Raw genomic sequence first — 18,686 nt, forward strand, 5'->3', positions numbered from 1 at the left:
ATTCCTGGCGTTTTATTTGTTCATATAAAAAATTCCACAAAACACCCATAGCAGCTGTAATATGGCTGCCAGACGGGTCCTTGAGGGGAGATATGTGTCATTGCGGTTATTAGCTCCGGTGATGTGAGCTTGGAAGCATGCTTCAGCACATATAGTGCTGACAGAGTTAGTAGGCCATTCCAGGGCCGGGATTTATGAGCAGTCATAAGAGATGGGTGGGAATGACTGCTCACATATCCCAACCCCATTGGCGTTGGTTAACAGATAAAATGGAGACCAAGTCTCTCATTCAGTTTCTGGAACTGGAATCTGAACATGTGTGGATCTCCGCTAAGGCCTAAAGAACCGGACACTATCCTGAGCGGGCCGACCCGCTATATGTTGTATGGACTTTTTACTCTGGGTTTTCACTTTGTGCCAGAAAAGGTTGTTCTTTTGTTTGCTTTCCTGAGTGGTTTATGAAGTTTTAGGCTATGTTCACACGTCTGGAATTGCCGCGGAAATTTCCGCAGAAATTCAGGAATTCCCTGCAGCGGGAAAAACGCATGCGGAATTGACATGCGTTTTCCTGCTAAACGCTAGCATTTTACAAGCGTAATTAGCTTGCAGAATGCTAGCATTTTCCAAGCGATCTGTAGCATCGCTTGGAATGGAAAACTGATTGACAGGTTGATCACACTTGTCAAACATAGTGTTTGACAAGTGTGACCAACTTTTTACTATTGATGCTGCCTATGCAGCATCAATAGTCTTCCCGCTCCTCGCGATGCTTCCGTTCCCAGTAATGCATTGCAAGAATGACCTGTGATGACGTAGCAGTCTCGCGAGACTGCTACGTCATCACAGGTCATTGCCGCTAGGCATTATTGGGAACGGAAGCATCGCGAGGAGCGGGAAGACTGCGGGGGCCGCCGGAAGGTGAGAATATCATGATTTTTTATTTTAATTCTTTTTTTTTACAATTATATGGTTCCCAGGGCCTGGAGGAGAGTCTCCTCTCCTCTACCCTGAGTACCAACCGCACATGATCCGCTTACTTCCCACATGATGGGCATAGCCCCATGCGGGAAATAAGCGGATCAATACATTCCTATGTGTGCGGAATCCCCCCGATTCCGCACAAGGAATGAACATGCTGCGTTTTTTCCAGAATGCGATTCCACCGTGGAAAAAAACGCAGCATGTGCATAAAAAATTCGGAATGCATTATAATAATAGGATGCTTAATGTATGCGTTTTTTTCGCGGTTTTATCGTGCTTTTATAGCAAAAAAACTTGAAAAAAAAAACGCAAAAATTCCTGAACGTGTGCACATAGCCTTAAATAAACTTGCCTGGAAATTTCAGCAATACCGCTTCCTGTGTGTCTACCTCAACCGCAGCTGAGTGAGTACAAATCTCTACACAGTACAACAGCGAAACACCACCTTAGGCCGGTGTCCCACTTGCAACTGCAATGCGAGAAACTCGAGTGAATTTCTCGCCTCAATACCCGGCACTGCCGCCGTCGGTTCGGACCAGAGTGTTCAGCTGAATAGAAATACATGCAGCCACGTGCTCCGGTCCCGAGTGCCGGCGGCTGTGCCGGGTATTGATGTGAGTTTCTCGGATTGTAGTTGCAAGTGTGACCCCGGCCTAAAGTCATGGTGTTTGCTGAATGTCTTTAATGCTCCTTATACCATCCTGTCTGGGAAAATCACTAGTCAACAAAGGCAAGATATTCTTTTCTATCTGATCAATAACCGACACCCCTCTATATCTATCCTGAGACGCAATCCTTATTATTGCAGAAATATGCATCCAGCAAAAAAAAAAAAACAAACAAAAAAAGATGGACGAGGAGTTCAAACTGAATCCAACATTTTACCTTTTTGACAACTTTTTTCTTATTAGAGTGACACATTAGCCTCAATATCATTTTCATTTATTCAATCATAATCTGCATCCCCCTCTCATGCCCAATGTGTGCCCAACATACAGTATTAATGTGATGTGAACAAGCCCTTATGTGTATGGCCAGCTGTGGACAATTTTGTTGGCAAATCCCAATGACTTAGAAAATAAGTTAAGTTTTAATCAATCCGATCCTGTTCTCATTTGAATAAGTGTGCATTTGTTCTAAAAGTAGAAAGAATACTCAGCTGCTACTAGACACATCTACCATCTGCTTTCCTCCCTTAAGGAGAACCTGTTAGCAAGATTTTATAATATACAGATATGGCTGTACTAGCGCTGTAATAGTGATTAAATTGACACCTTTGGTGAAGAAATCTGTGTTTTTGTCCATCTTTAATCACTATTTGAAGTTTTCTGACAATTAGGCCGGCCTCACACTCGGCGTAAGACAATACGGTCCGTTTTTTACGTCCGTACTACGGCCGTAATACGGAGAAATGTTCCCAAAATAGTGATCCGTAGTCAGGGTGTGTCAGCGTATTTTGCGCATGGCATCCTCCGTATGTAATCCGTATGGCATCCGTACTGCGAGATTTTCGCGCAGGCTTGCAAAACCGACATCTAATGGATTTATGTGCTCAAATGTTAGGGAAAACATATATACAGTATATATATATATATATATATATATATATATATATATATATATATATATATATATATATATATATATATATATATATATACCGTATATATGTCATTGAGACACATATATATATATTCTGTATTTAGATTTCATTCAGCGTGATAGCTGTGAACAGCCGGTAATTCAATTGCCGGCTTTTCATTTCTCCTGCACAAACCCGACAGGATATGAGACATGGTTTTCATACAGTAAACCATCTCATATCCCCCTTTTTTTTGCATATTCCACACTACTAATGTTAGTAGTGTGTATGTGCAAAATTTCAGCGCTGTAGCTGCTAAAATAAAGGGTTAAATGGCGGAAAAAATTGGCGTGGGCTCCCGCGCAATTTTCTCCGCCAGAATGGTAAAGCCAGTGACTGAGGGCAGATATTAATAGCCAGGAGAGGGTCCATGGTTATTGGCCCCCCGTGGCTAAAAACATCTGCCCCCAGCCACCCCAGAAAACGCACATCTGGAAGATGCGCCTATTCTGGCACTTGGCCACTCTCTTCCCACTCCCTGTAGCGGTGGGATATGGGGTAATGAAGGGTTAATGCCACCTTGCTATTGTAAGGTGACATTAAACCAGATTAATAATGGAGAGGCGTCAATTATGACACCTATCCATTATTAATCCAATTGTAGGAAAGGGTTAAAACACACACACACATGATTTAAAAGTATTTTAATGAAATAAACACAGCGGTTGTTTTAATAATTTATTGCTCTCTCAATCCATCAGGAACACCCTCGCTTGGAAAAATAATAAACGCACAAGATACATACCTTCTGATGTCAGATCACGTCCCACGAAGTAATCCATCTGAAGGGGTTAACTAATATTACAGGCACGAGCTGCGATAAACCACTCGCTCGTGCCTGTAATCCCCGGGTGCTGAAAGGAAAGCAGGATCTGTACTTACATTGAGTCGCGGTGATGCGCCCCCTGCTGGATGTTCTCATGAACTGCAGCCTGGGAACTTTTTCCCACGCTCCAGGTCATATGAGGACATCCACCAGGGGGCGCATCACCGCGACTGAAGGAAATGTAGGTCAATGACCTACATTTCCTTCATTCGCCGGGGATTACAGGCACGAGCACAGCTGCATTTAGCAGGGCTCCTGCCTGTAATATTAGTTAACCCCTTCAGATGGATTACTTCGTGGGACGAGACGGTTCACCAGAAGGTATGTATCTTGTGCGTTTATTATTTTTCCAAGCGAGGGTGTTCCTGATGGATTGAGAGAACAATAAATTCTTACAACAACCGCTGTGTTTATTTCATTAAAATACTTTTACTAATGTGTGTGTGTTTTTTAACCCTTTCCTACAATTGGATTAATAATGGATAGGTGTCATAATTGACGCCTCTCCATTATTAATCTGGCTTAATGTCACCTTACAATAGCAAGGTGGCATTAACCCTTCATTACCCCATATCCCACCGCTACAGGGAGTGGGAAGAGAGTGGCCAAGTGCCAGAATAGGCGCATCTTCCAGATGTGCCTTTTCTGGGGTGGCTGGGGGCAGATGTTTGTAGCCAGGGGGGGGCCAATAACCATGGACCCTCTCCTGGCTATTAATATCTGCCCTCAGTCACTGGCTTTACCACTCTGGCGGAGAAAATTGCGCGGGAGCCCACGCCAATTTTTTCCGCCATTTAACCCTTTATTTTAGCAGCTACAGCGCTGAAATTTTGCACATACACACTACTAACATTAGTAGTGTGGAATATGCAAAAAAAAGGGGATATGAGATGGTTTACTGTATGTAAACCATGTCTCATATCCTGTCGGGTTTAGGCAGGAGAAATGAAAAGCCGGCAATTGAATTACCGACTTTTCACTAACACCGCTGCGTATTTCTCGCAAGTCACACTGCTGGTCAGTGTGGAATCAGTATTTTTCTCGCCCCCATAGACTTTCATTGGCGATTTTTTTGCGCAATACGGTGACAAACGCAGCATGCTGCGATTTTGTACGGCCGTAGAAAGCCGTATAATACTGAACCGTAATATACGGCTAATAGGAGCAGCCCCATTGAGAATAATTGTGCCGTTTATTTTGCGAGTTTTACGGACGTAGTTTATGCGCTCATACGTCCGTAAAACTCGCTAGTGTGAGGCCGGCCTTAGATTTCGGTGCACAGCGGCCAGACTGTGCACGGGGTCTTCTCCTCCCTGTCTGTGATTCCCAGGCCTCTTTGCCTCCGGTCTGTGAATGACAGGTCACTGCTGAGATTTCATACAGAGGACGCCGGTCATTCACAGACGGAGGGTCGGGGAACCACAGACAGACGGAAGAAGACCCATTGCTCAGTCGGCCCCTGTGCACCGAAATCTAATTAGCAGAAAAATCCAAACTGTGATTAAAGAAGAACCACACTGCGGCTTCTTCACCAAAAGGTATCAATTTAATCTGCATAACACCACCATTACCTCCATGCCTTTTCTTTACAAAATGATGCTGACAGACTCTATTTAAGATCAAAAATGATCAGGCATGTTGAAATCCAACATGCCTGAGACTAAGGGTACTGTCACACAGTGCAATTTTGATCGCTACGACGGTACGATTCGTGACGTTCTAGCGATATAGTTACGATCTCGCAGTGTCTGACACGCAGCAGCGATCAGGGACCCTGCTGAGAATCGTACGTCGTAGCAGATCGTTTGAAACTTTCTTTCGTCGCTGGATCTCCCGCTGTCATCGCTGGATCGTTGTGTGTGACAGCGATCCAGCGATGCGTTCGCTGGTAACCAGGGTAAACATCGGGTTACTAAGCGCAGGGCCGCGCTTAGTAACCCGATGTTTACCATGGTTACCAGCGTAAAAGTAAAAAAAAACAAACCGTACATACTCACCATCTGATGTCTGTCAGGTCCCTTGCAGTCTGCTTCCCGCTCTGACTGTGAGCGCCGGCCGGAAAGTGAGAGCAGATCACAGCGGTGATGTCACCGCTGCGCTCTGCTCTCACTGTACGGCTGCACTCAGTCAGAGCGGGAAGCAGACTGCAAGGGACCTGACAGACATCAGATGGTGAGTATGTACGGTTTGTTTTTTGTTACTTTTACGCTGGTAACCACGGTAAACATCGGGTTACTAAGCGCGGCCCTGCGCTTAGTAACCCGATGTTTACCCTGGTTACCAGCGAACCTCGGCATCGCTCCAGCGCCGTGATTGCAAAGTGTGACCGCAGTCTACGACGCTGGAGCGATACTCATACGACGCTGCGACGTCACGGATCGTGCCGTCGTAGCGACAAAAATTGCACGGTGTGACAGTACCCTAACCCTTGTTTCCACAGATAAGTTCCATTATAGCCATAATCAATCAATCAATCAATCAATCAATAATTGGCTCTTTCCACTGAAATCAGCAGATCCAGCCAACATTCATAATATGTATGACCATGTCTAAAGTTTTGAAGTTTGCATAATTTGTGCAACAAATGGAGTAACTGTAAGTTTAGTTAGCTGCTTTTTCACTTTTTGTATAGTAACTTCAGCTATTAGTATATGGCATGGCAGAAAGTGTGTGGCTTTGTTAGCCCTATTAGCTATAAGTTACCGATACCCAATTATCTGTACACTGCAGGGTTTCTCACCTGTCTCAGAATCCAACTGACCCACAGGCCATTGTTCTTCCTGACCTGCAGATTCCACTGGAAGGCAATCTAGAAGTCACACAGATAAGACTTGTTTAGAATGGAGCATGGACTTAATGAAATGCACACTAAAGTGACATCATTCACTAACACTGATTACACAATTGTTTCCCAATTAACCCTCAGCTCACATGAAGGCTTGAATATGTCTAGGCTCCGATTGATCAGTGCATGACAAATAGAATATAGGGTCATCAGAAAGTAGATTAATGATGATCACTATTATAACTTATACAAAGTTACACATCCTGTGCATATTTACCATCCTAAAGGCCCCTCTGCAGGGCTAATAAATCAGCTAAACAAGCCTTAAACAGATGTCAACTTTTTGAAATGTTGAATACCCATGTAAAAATTGACCAGACAACTCCTTTAACTCCCCCAAATCAGCCATACGGTGAGAGTCAAAAGGTCCCACACACCTTAGATGGTCCAACAGTTCTGCTCCAATAGGCAAATTTGTCTGTATACATCTACTCTGCATGGCAGAATTTGAGCTGCCCATACACCTAGGATAAACAACTACTGAACCCACCCAATGTGGCACGACTATATGACCCTCTAATGTAAAGTCCTTATAGCAACTGGCAACACTCAATGACCTATTAGTACATGTTTACCAATTGGCGGTCATGTACAGTTGTGGCCAAAAGTATTGACACCTCTGCAATTCTGTCAGATAATACTAAGTTTCTTCCTGAAAATGATTGCAATCACAAATTCTTTGGTATTATTATCTTCATTTAATTTGTCTTAACTGAAAAAACACAAAAGAGAATGAAGCAAAAAGCAAAACATGGATCATTTCACACAAAACTCCAAAAATGGGCCAGACAAAAGTATTGGCACCCTCAGCCTAATACTTGGTTGCACAACCTTTAGCCAAAATAACTGCGACCAGCCGCTTCCGGTAACCACTAATGAGTTTCTTACAATGCTCTGCTGGAATTTTAGACCATTCTTCTTTGGCAAACTGCTCCAGGTCCCTGATATTTGAAGGGTGCCTTCTCCAAACTGCCATTTTTAGATCTCTCCACAGGTGTTCTATGGGATTCAGGTCTGGACTCATTGCTGGCCACCTTAGAAGTCTCCAGTGCTTTCTCTCAAACCATTTTCTAGTGCTTTTTGAAGTGTGTTTTGGGTCATTGTCCTGCTGGAAGATCCATGACCTCTGAGGGAGACCCAGCTGTCTCACACTGGGCCCTACATTATGCTGCAAAATTTGTTGGTAGTCTTCAGACTTCATAATGCCATGCACACGGTCAAGCAGTCCGGTGCCAGAGGCAGCAAAGCAACCCCAAAACATCAGGGAACCTCCGCCATGTTTGACTGTAGGGACCGTGTTCTTTTCTTTGAATGCCTCTTTTTTTCTCCTGTAAACTCTATGTTGATGCCTTTGCCCAAAACGCTCTACTTTTGTCTCATATGACCAGAGAACATTCTTCCAAAACGTTTTAGGCTTTTTCAGGTAAGTTTTGGCAAACTCCAGCCTGGCTTTTTTATGTCTCGGGGTAAGAAGTGGGGTCTTCCTCGGTCTCCTACCATACAGTCCCTTTTCATTCAGATGCCGACGGATAGTACTGGTTGACACTGTTGTACCCTCGGACTGCAGGGCAGCTTGAACTTGTTTGGATGTTAGTCGAGGTTTTTTATCCAACATCCGAACAATCTTGCGTTGAAATCTCTTGTCAATTTTTCTTTTCCGTCCACATCTAGGGAGGTTAGCCACAGTGCCATGGCCTTTAAACTTCTTGATGACGCTGCGCACGGTAGACACAGGAACATTCAGGTCTTTGGAGATGGACTTGTAGCCTTCAGATTGCTCATGCTTCCTCACAATTTGGTTTCTCAAGTCCTCAGACAGTTCTTTGGTCTCCTTTCTTTTCTCCAAGCTCAATGTGGTACACACAAGGACACAGGACAGAGGTTGAGTCAGCTTTAATCCATGTCAACTGGCTGCAAGTGTGATTTAGCTATTGCCAACAGCTGTTAGGTGCCACAGGTAAGTTACAGGTGCTGTTAATTACACAAATTAGAGAAGCATCACATGATTTTTCGAACAGTGCCAATACTTTTGTCCACCCCCTTTTTATGTTTGGTGTGGAATTATATCCAATTTGGCTTTAGGACAATTCTTTTTGTGTTTTTTCAGTTAAGACAAATTTAATGAAGATAATAATAACAACAAAGAATTTGTGTTTGCAATCATTTTCAGGAAGAAACTGATTGTTATCTGACAGAATTGCAGGGGTGTCAATACTTTTGGCCACAACTGTAATAGCGTGCTTACACCGGCAGACCTGGATAAATAATGCTCACTGGATGATCAGCAATAGTCCGTTCAGTGCTCTTAGGCTGCCATTGTTCTCGGCAGCACGAGTCCTGTTTACATAGAACAATTCACTGCCAAGAATGATAATTTTTGGTGTAGCAAAAATATCATTTCACCCAATCAATGAAGCATTTTGCTCATTTAACAACTGATTGGAGCCTGTTTACACTGAAAAATTATCGTGAAACCTTGCTCATGATATTATTTCAATGTAAGTGTACCTTAATCTTCCAATATTATTTTTTGACATTGGGGGAAAGAAAGATCAGATATTTTATATTTCAACATGTTGTGACTAAGCGGGTTCGGGTTCACTCACTTGGCAGAGATATTCAAATGCACAGCAGCCATTTCTTCATTTAAAAAGCCCAGGGCTGGTTTATTATACAATATAAACATAAGGGTGAATGATCTCGGGGAGATCAAAACATCCAACACCGCGGAGATACCATCACGTGTTTCTCAACGCAGTGATCCAGAACACTGCCCCCATCCCTTATGGGAAATATGCAAATGCATGTAGAAAAGCTGCGGAGACACCATCACGTGTTTCTCAACGCAAGCAATGAATAACCAGGTCTTTCACCGAGAAGGAACAACCACGGGAAGGGCAGCATCCAATAAAGGAAAACCACCTATGCCAAAATATGGTATCCATCCACAGACAGCTGTTTCGGGGTATTTGCCCCTCATCAGTGTTTCCTACTCCACACTGATGAGGGGCAAATACCCCGAAACAGCAGTCTGTGGATGGATACCATGTTTTGGCATAGGTGGTTTTCCTTTATTAGATGCTGCCCTTCCCGTGGTTGTTCCTTCCCGGTGAAAGACCTGGCTATTCATTGCTTGCGTTGAGAAACACGTGATGGTGTCTCCGCAGCTTTTCTACATGGTTTATTATACAATCATAAACGACTGTAGGCCATGTGAACCCCACAGACCCAACATGCAGTCCATTCTCAACAGCGGTTATGCATGTGTAGGGGACAGGGACCTGGTGAGCTGTGCAGACGGGTGGAACCATTGTTGCCGGGAGTCGGGGTTCCGGGGGACGGATTTGAGGGGTGCATGGGAAGCCAGGCTCATGTGACAGGAGGCAGAGTGACGCAGGGAGAGGAGAGGATAAAAAGCAAAACGCGCGAAAGCAGGGGCAGAGAAGCGCGGGAAATCTCTGAGGAGAGGAAACTGCAGCGCAGTTGCTGTGAGTGTGCAGGCCGCAGTGAGACTTGCAGGAAGCAGGGGGAAAACGTGCAACAGACACTGCGGGCAATTACTGGAGCCCCCAAAAAGAGACGCATCCGTCGTCAGCGACCCCCCAGGCAGAGGGGTAGTGCTGACCAGCTCAGGGACAGTATTACCGCGCTCCCTGAGAACACCTTGCCAGAGAGTACTACAGACTCGCATGGTTTCGTCTCAGCTGTGACTGATACTGATTATTCTCCTAATCCTCCTCAAAAAGACTCTTCTCTGGACTGGGAGGCTGTTACCTCGGATCAACGTCCGCCTGCAGGAGGGAACGCAGCACCGCAAAAGACATTCTGGACTCGACTCTACGCCTGGGCCCGTCGCCAGAAGACACCTCCTTCCTCCGCCATCAGGACTACGGCGTTGTCGGAGCCTCCCCGTCAGGACTACATCGCTGAACCAGCACTGATAAGTGACCGTTGTTGACTTTATCTTAGTAGGGAGTCACTAGTGAGGCGCTGCCGCGTTCTACGGGTGTAGTTCAGGGCGGCCATATAATAATTGGGATTTACTGCGAAATTGTGTTCTTGTATATAAGTTCCCTGCGTGGAAAACGTTTGTTATCTTTTTGGTTGGAAGTTAAAAAGAAAGTTAAAAACGCTATTTGCTTTCTGGCTCCTATTTGTCCCTGCATCCTTCTTTACCTGCGGTCTCTACATTTGGCGTAGTCGGCAGGATGCAGGATCCAAAGAAGGAGCCAGAAGATACGGAGGATGGGGCTGGGCCTAGAGCTTCTCTCTCATTGGGGGCCATGTTAAACAATTTGCCCAAGTTTAATGGGAGCAACATGTTGTTGTGGAGCTGGACTGAGAGGATGAGGGGGCTGTTGAGAATGCATCCTATGACCCCGGCCCTGGAAGCTGAGGTAGCCATTATGGCATTAGACGGAGAGGCCCGAGATTCAGTGATGTTGAGACCCCCCACAGAGCGGAATACTTTTACCGGGGTGTTACATGTGTTAGAGGGGACGCACGGGGATCCCACCGACGTGGGAGAGCTGCGGGCCCGGTTGTTTGGACGGCGACAAAAAGAGGGCGAGACTGTCACTCAGTACATGAATGCTCTGCAAGAGCTAAACATTGCAATCGTGCGGAAAGATGGTATGGGGATGGGACATGTCGACGTGACCCTGCGCGACCAACTGGTGACGGGACTGCGGGATGAGTTGACCAAACAGGCTCTACGTGAACGAGTGCGGGTCGACCCGCGCCTGACTTTCTCCGACATAGGCAATGAGGCCCGCACCCGGGAGCAAGAGAGGGGGGTGACGGTCCTGACAGGAGAGGCTCGGGTTATCCAGACCGCTGCACCAGGAGGGGGTGAGCCGTCGTGGGTTCAGGAGATGCGGCAGGAGCTCAAACAAATCCGAGACGAACTGGCCGAAGTAAAAAAAAATGCGCGAAGCCCAAGGGAGCTACCCCGGGGGCAAGGGTCTGGGAGTCCAGCTCGTGGCGCTCGTTCAGGATATTATCCGGTCTCCGGTGCTTGCTATGGTTGCGGGGAGGCAGGACATTTCGCACGGGAGTGCCCCCGGAGAGGGAGGGCCTCGTCACGGCGGGCGTTAAACTAGAGGACTCCGAGCTAAGGGGACGACGCTCGGAGTCAGAATCCCCGCGGATGGGTGGTGAAAGTCCCGAAAATTTGGTTGCCAGCTGCCCCCTGGTTTGGGCAGAGTTTGAAGGGCGGGCTGTACGTTGTCTGGTGGACACCGGATCTCAAGTCACGACTATGCCCGAGGCCTATTTTAGAAAACACTTCCCTGTGTCAGTCAGACCCCAATGGGGCCCCGTAATCTGGTTGCAGGCCGCCAATCAGCTGCCCATCCCAGTGGAAGGGGTCACCTGGATGCAAATATCTTTATGTGGGAAAGACCTGGGCCGCCGGGGGGTTGTGTTGACACGGGGGGATCCCAGCCCACAACATATCGTGACTTTGGGGATGAATGTATTGAAGGACTTTGGCAGTTTGCTGTTAGGGGAGACCACACAAGAGACACTCAATCAGTGGGGGACCAGTACACCTCAAGGCTCCGTGTTCAGACAGTTAGTGAGGGAAGTCCGTGTGCAAGAGACCTTTCAGGAGGGAGACATACTAGGGAAAGTAATCACCTCCCCGACAGCAGAAGTGACGTTTCCCCCAGGACAGACTGTTATATCCCTGCCCATCCGAGCTCGCATCCCTCTGGAAGGAGTGCAAGTGCAGGTTGAGCCCACCTTTACGTCCCCTTTGCCCACAGGACTGCTGGTGGCCCGATCTCTGGCTACTGTTAAAAATGGGGCCGTACCAGTGCGATGTGTGAATGTGGACGAACACGATGTCGTGCTACGGGTCCGAAGTGAGATGGCCAAAGTGGTACGACCGTTAGAAGTGATGCCTCCTCCAGATACTTTACAGTTAAAGGTGGATTCCCCTGATCCCTGGATGGTCAGTGTCCGGTCTACACAGGATCCTGAGCTGATAGCGTTACGAAAAGGTCAAACTATTCTGGAACATATGCGAGCAGAATTACCGGGTCTGGATCCATCACAAGTCTCGCGAGTGCAGCGGCTCCTTGGACACTATGCTGAAGTGTTTGCGCAACATGAAGATGATTTTGGCTGTACCACGGCCATCGAACATGGAATTCCGACTGGAGATACAGTGCCCATCAGGGAGCGGTACAGACAGATTCCCCCGCAGATGTACCAGGAAGTAAAGACGTTGTTAGGCCAGATGCTACAAAAGGGAGTGATCCGCGAGAGTCAGAGCCCGTGGGCTGCCCCGATCGTGCTGGTGCGGAAAAAGGACGGCACGCTCCGGTTCTGTGTGGACTATCGTAAGCTAAATGCATGCACCGTCCGAGACTCTTATCCACTTCCCCGTATCGAGGAGTCTCTCTCCGTGCTGGGTCGGGCCAAATATTTTTCCACCTTAGACCTAGCCAGCGGATACTGGCAGGTCCCGATGACAGAAGCAGATCGTCCTAAGACAGCGTTCATCCTTCCCATGGGACTATTTGAGTTCAATCGAATGCCGTTTGGGCTGGCCAACGCTCCAGGCACCTTCCAACGATTAATGGAGCGGTGTCTGGGGGATTTGAACTTCGAGGCCACTCTCATTTATCTGGATGACATCATCATCTACGCCCCAACATTCGAGGAACATCTGTGCCGACTGGAACAGGTACTAGACCGGTTGCTGAAATACGGGCTTAAGGTGAAGCCCCAGAAGTGTCACTTGTTCCGGGAACAGATCGAGTACCTGGGGCATGTGGTGTCCGCCGAAGGAGTCCGGCCATCGCAGGAGAAGATTGCTGCAATCCAGGAGTGGCCCACACCGGAGACCGCTAAAGATGTACGGGCGTTCTTGGGCCTCGCTGGGTACTACCGGCGCTTCGTGAAGAATTTCGCTCGCCGTTCTCACAATCTACAAGTCCTGCTGAAAGGAAGCTCCCCCAAGGAACGGGGAAAGAAGATACAATGGCAGGAGCCACAAGAAGCAGCGTTCCGGGACTTGAAGACAGCTCTCATGGAGCCGCCGGTGTTGGCTTATGCGGACTTTTCGCAACCGTTCATCCTACACACCGACGGCAGCTCTCAGGGATTGGGGGCTGTGTTGTCTCAGGTTCAGGATGGGCGGGAGAGAGTGATCGCCTATGCGAGTCGGTCTCTTCATGACTCTGAGTTGAACCCAGACAATTACAGTTCTTTCAAGGTGGAGCTGCTGGCCGTGGTGTGGGCTATGACGGAGCGGTTCACTGAGTACCTAGCCGGTTCAGAGGTGCTGATACGCACGGATAACAACCCATTGGCACATCTGGAAAATGCGAAATTGGGTGCCCTAGAACAGCGCTGGGTAGCCCGGATGGCCAAGTACAGATACCGTATCCTTTACAAGCGAGGAGCGGAGAATGTTCATGCTGACGCATTATCTCGTCTGCGGAAAAATCCCCCAAGAACTAACCGAGATGAGGAGCTGGAGGGAGAAGAAATCCCCTACGCCATCGGGGGCGCTGCTCAGACGGCTGTGAGCCGGGAACAGACCGGGAACGGAACGGCTGCAGGACTGTTGGTTCAGAGTCGGGACGAATGGATACGGCTACAACAGGAAGACCAGGAACTAGCTCCATTGCGACAGTGGATAACGAATGGTCTATTGCCCGTGAGAACCCCTGGACAAATTCTCCCGTCAGATCTGAACCTTCTTCTGCGGCAGTGGGAGCGCCTAACTCTTCAGGACGGGCTCTTATGCCACTTAACCATGGCTCTGGCAGATTCTGAGCCGACCTGGCAGATGGTCTTACCAGGGCCTGTGGTGGCCGCAGTTGCTAAAGAAGCTCATGAGTCCGGGGCACACTTCGGAGTGAAGAGGACGTTTAAGTGGCTGCAAACTCGGTTCTATCATCCTCGGCTGCTTGCGGAAGTACAAACTGCCTGTAGACAATGTCGACAATGTGAGCTAACCAAGTCACCGGAGGAAAGGGCGCCTGTGCAGAGCATCACGACGTCTGCCCCTTTTGAAGTATTAATGATAGACTACATTACCATTGGAGCAGCGCATCAAGGCTACGAACACTGCCTCGTTATGGTAGATCATTTTTCAAAATTCGCGGTAGTCATCCCTACCCGTGATCAGACAGCTGAGTCGGCGGCGAGCGCTATCTGTAAGAACTTTATTCAAGTTTACGGCTGTCCGAGGCGAATACATTCGGATCAAGGCGCCTGTTTCTTGGGCAAGGTCATGGAAGAGCTGCATCGCCTCTACGGCATTGATAAGTCACGCACCACACCGTATCATCCCCAGGGAAATGGGGCTTGCGAGCGGTTTAACCGGACTTTGCTTCAAATGCTGCGTGCGCTGGAACAAGATCAGAAGGCCCGCTGGCCGGAGTACGTGTCTGACCTAGTGTGGGTCTACAACAATAGAGTTCATCAAGTCACAGGACGCACCCCGTATGAAGTGGTCTTTGGGCGCCCAGGAAAAGGCATGACAGATCTGGAACTGTCTTCGGAGGAAGAAGGCCCCCGAACAGGGATGGCTTCGTGGGTGCGTGATCATCGGCATCGGCTGCAGACCTTACACCGACTGGTACACACTCGAATTCGGGAAGTGGAGCATCGGAGCACCCCTACAGCAAAACCCCCAGAGTTCCGGCCAGGTGATCGAGTACTCGTTCGAGAGCAAAGACCGCAAAACAAGTTAGACCATCGTTGGGAAAAAACACCCTATCGGGTGCTTCGCCGTATAGACCCGCATGGACCTGTATATGAAGTGCAGTCTGAGGCCCTCGGAAGTACAGGTACTCGCATTCTTCATCGCAACATGCTCCGGTTGTGTCGCTCTGTTGACTCGGACACCCCGGAATCCGCAATCAGGGAAGAGCCACCTACGACTGAGTCCCCCAACAACCATTGGTGGGATGAAGAAGATGATGAAGAAGAAGAACGGCGTCAAAATACTCCCCCTATCTCGACTACTACACTACCCCTGACCAGTCACCCTTCCGCTGACGACATTCCCCCAACACCCCCTACACAAGGACCCGAGCCACGACGTTCTGAACGTTCTACTGCCGGTAGACCCCCAACTCGCTACAGTCCTGACTTACACACTAGACAGACCCAAGTGTGGAACAATCCGTCAGGTGGGCGACCTGTCAGTGCGAAGGCCTCGCCCAGGGACTGGCGAGCATACAGGGTGGGGGAATGTAGGGGACAGGGACCTGGTGAGCTGTGCAGACGGGTGGAACCATTGTTGCCGGGAGTCGGGGTTCCGGGGGACGGATTTGAGGGGTGCAGGGGAAGCCAGGCTCATGTGACAGGAGGCAGAGTGACGCAGGGAGAGGAGAGGATAAAAAGCAAAACGCGCGAAAGCAGGGGCAGAGAAGCGCGGGAAATCTCTGAGGAGAGGAAACTGCAGCGCAGTTGCTGTGAGTGTGCAGGCCGCAGTGAGACTTGCAGGAAGCAGGGGGAAAACGTGCAACAGACACTGCGGGCAATTACTGGAGCCCCCAAAAAGAGACGCATCCGTCGTCAGCGACCCCCCAGGCAGAGGGGTAGTGCTGACCAGCTCAGGGACAGTATTACCGCGCTCCCTGAGAACACCTTGCCAGAGAGTACTACAGACTCGCATGGTTTCGTCTCAGCTGTGACTGATACTGATTATTCTCCTAATCCTCCTCAAAAAGACTCTTCTCTGGACTGGGAGGCTGTTACCTCGGATCAACGTCCGCCTGCAGGAGGGAACGCAGCACCGCAAAAGACATTCTGGACTCGACTCTACGCCTGGGCCCGTCGCCAGAAGACACCTCCTTCCTCCGCCATCAGGACTACGGCGTTGTCGGAGCCTCCCCGTCAGGACTACATCGCTGAACCAGCACTGATAAGTGACCGTTGTTGACTTTATCTTAGTAGGGAGTCACTAGTGAGGCGCTGCCGCGTTCTACGGGTGTAGTTCAGGGCGGCCATATAATAATTGGGATTTACTGCGAAATTGTGTTCTTGTATATAAGTTCCCTGCGTGGAAAACGTTTGTTATCTTTTTGGTTGGAAGTTAAAAAGAAAGTTAAAAACGCTATTTGCTTTCTGGCTCCTATTTGTCCCTGCATCCTTCTTTACCTGCGGTCTCTACACATGCACAGTTTAATAACCGACCCCCATCAGTGCACACAGTTCCCCATGCTCTGGGTTACCTGCTTAACTGACTGGCTTCATATTGGTCCTGTCACTAGTCCAGACCTTCAGTAGCTTCCTGGACTTTCAGGAGCTCCAACCAGCTCCAGTCTCACACATGGCCATCTGCCCCATGTGATGCAACCAGGAAGCATACAGGACCTTTCTGATGTCATAGGAGCACACCCCCTGGGAGGTATGTGGTTAACCAGTCCCACCCATCACTTTCTGGTTAGCCCTTATATCCAGTCCTTTACTAATGTACAGGTTTGTGGGACTACGAGACCCAGCAACCTGTCCTGGATTCAGATCACAGCAGACTTCTGTCTGTGCGATACATACCTGTGTCCCAGTATACCACTAGTTGGTACATCACAATGTCCAAACTTTTGAACTGCAAATAAGCTGCTTATCCCCCGTTTAGCATGGAACACACATGCATGCTTAAGCTTAACCTTACTGATGTCAGTGTTTGCAGCGTGAGAAATTTCTCACACTGTGATCGCTGGCATCAGTAATGTGACCGGAGTTCATTGGCTATGAAATGTAGGTCAACATTGGCCTGTTTGTTGGGCTCTCCATGCATGTGTTGTGACACAGCCGTGACACATGCAGCTGTGGCACCGAACAGCTGATTATCGGGAGTGCTCCAGGTATCCAGATTACTGATGCAGCTACTCGGTAAGCGGTATAGCAATTCGGATAAGGAGTTATCCAAAGTTATTCGCTCATCCCTAGTTATTGAAAATAGGAGGGACCCCATATCATTTTTAAAAAATAAAAGGTGCATGGCCACCTGTATAAAGTAATGTTCAAGGTTTTCTTATGACTACATCACAATTTTATCAATGGTAACTATGCTTCATGGAAATAATTAACAGATTAAATGATGAAGGTTCCTTGTGTAGGACCCTCATCTGTTATTAGTCAGAAAAGCAGCAAAAAACAACTCTTGTTCCACATAACCGATGTTTTACAGCCTATTGCATGGTGTAGTTCTTCATGTCTTCTGTGGTGGCGCTACAGGGCAATTAAACATTTTCTTGATTAGAGATAACTATTTAAGACTACCTTGTGACACCTTGTGATTTGTCTTTTATTTTTTTTTTAATCAGGGAAACCTAACAAAATAGTATTGTCCATTGTGGAAAATCTTTTTGATTAAATAATTTTATTTGCATTTTAAACAGTTCCAATAAATACTACATTTTTGTAAGATTTAAAGCATAAGCCCCTCATTCATGTAAGAATCAAACGCTACTGAACCATTAAGCGCGCTAGCCTCTTAAAGGGGGTGTCAAGTATAAAATGAAAGTCTGCAGTCACTCTGTGCGACTGCAGTCTTGAGACTTCTAGTGCACGCCCTGTGGCTGCAACAATTTTCTGTTGTCTGCCCCGGGAACGATGGTTAAGTATGCGATATGCGTACTCCTGGGCAGAACCAGTCTGGTATTCATGTCCGTGCTCAATCCAAGTGTATTGAGCGATGCAGCGCCCAAGAGATGGGTTCTGCCCGGGAGTAGGCATATTGGTTACTTGACCTCCTTTCTTGGGGCAGACAATGGCGAATCCTGGCAGTGTGTGAGCTGGGAGGACAGAGCATCTAATCAGAGGTGTGCACCTCCGTGCGCCACATCAGAGATCTTACTCAAAGTTCCCCACTGGAGAAAATAACACAGTAGAACAGTAGACAAGCTGTATCATAATGCCCATGCAGGCTCGGACTGGCCCATAGGGTAACAGGGGAATCCCCCGGTGGGCCCCTATGCAGATCTGGGCCCCTAACCCCACTGTATGGGCAGTACTTCGCATAATTCTATTGATTCTGTATAGAAAAAGCAACATCTCATCATTCATTGATCAAACTACCCAGTTTATTATTATTATATAGAGATATAGGTAAATTTGTGAACGAGGGTAGTGCAATATTTGTATGCAAGTGGGCCTCCAAAGTCAATGTTACTGGTGGGCCTTTGGCACCCCAGTCCTACACTGCCCATGCCATGCCTCCATCCCATTTTGGTGGAGCTGGGAAAAACTGGCATGAAAACGCTGATGTTACAACATTTTTGAGCAGCTCCAAGTTGCGCACAAATGTTGTAACTTTTCAAAGCAATTTATTGCAGAATTCTGGCAAAATTGCTTTGATGAATTGGGACCTAAGTTTTAAATCTAATGGTCAATATTAAAATCAGGTCATTTTTTTGTTG

At 47.8% G+C, this 18,686-nt stretch overlaps 1 protein-coding gene across 5 annotated transcripts in view; it reads right to left on the reverse strand.

Moving 5' to 3' along the window:
- Positions 1 to 18,686, reverse strand: part of KIAA2012 (KIAA2012 ortholog) — a 485,035-nt gene that overhangs the window by 264,026 nt on the left and 202,323 nt on the right. For 4 of the 5 annotated variants that reach the window (XM_077272089.1, XM_077272094.1, XM_077272093.1 and 1 more), the window contains exon 12: positions 6,190 to 6,258. The exons of the other annotated variant lie outside the window; for it this stretch is intronic. In XM_077272089.1, coding sequence (XP_077128204.1) covers positions 6,190 to 6,258 — 69 coding nt within the window. The remainder of the gene's footprint in view (positions 1 to 6,189; positions 6,259 to 18,686) is intronic. 5 annotated transcript variants of the gene reach the window in all.

The sequence above is a fragment of the Ranitomeya variabilis genome, chromosome 7 (genome assembly GCF_051348905.1).
Source record: "Ranitomeya variabilis isolate aRanVar5 chromosome 7, aRanVar5.hap1, whole genome shotgun sequence".
Classification (NCBI taxonomy): Eukaryota; Metazoa; Chordata; class Amphibia; order Anura; family Dendrobatidae; genus Ranitomeya; species Ranitomeya variabilis.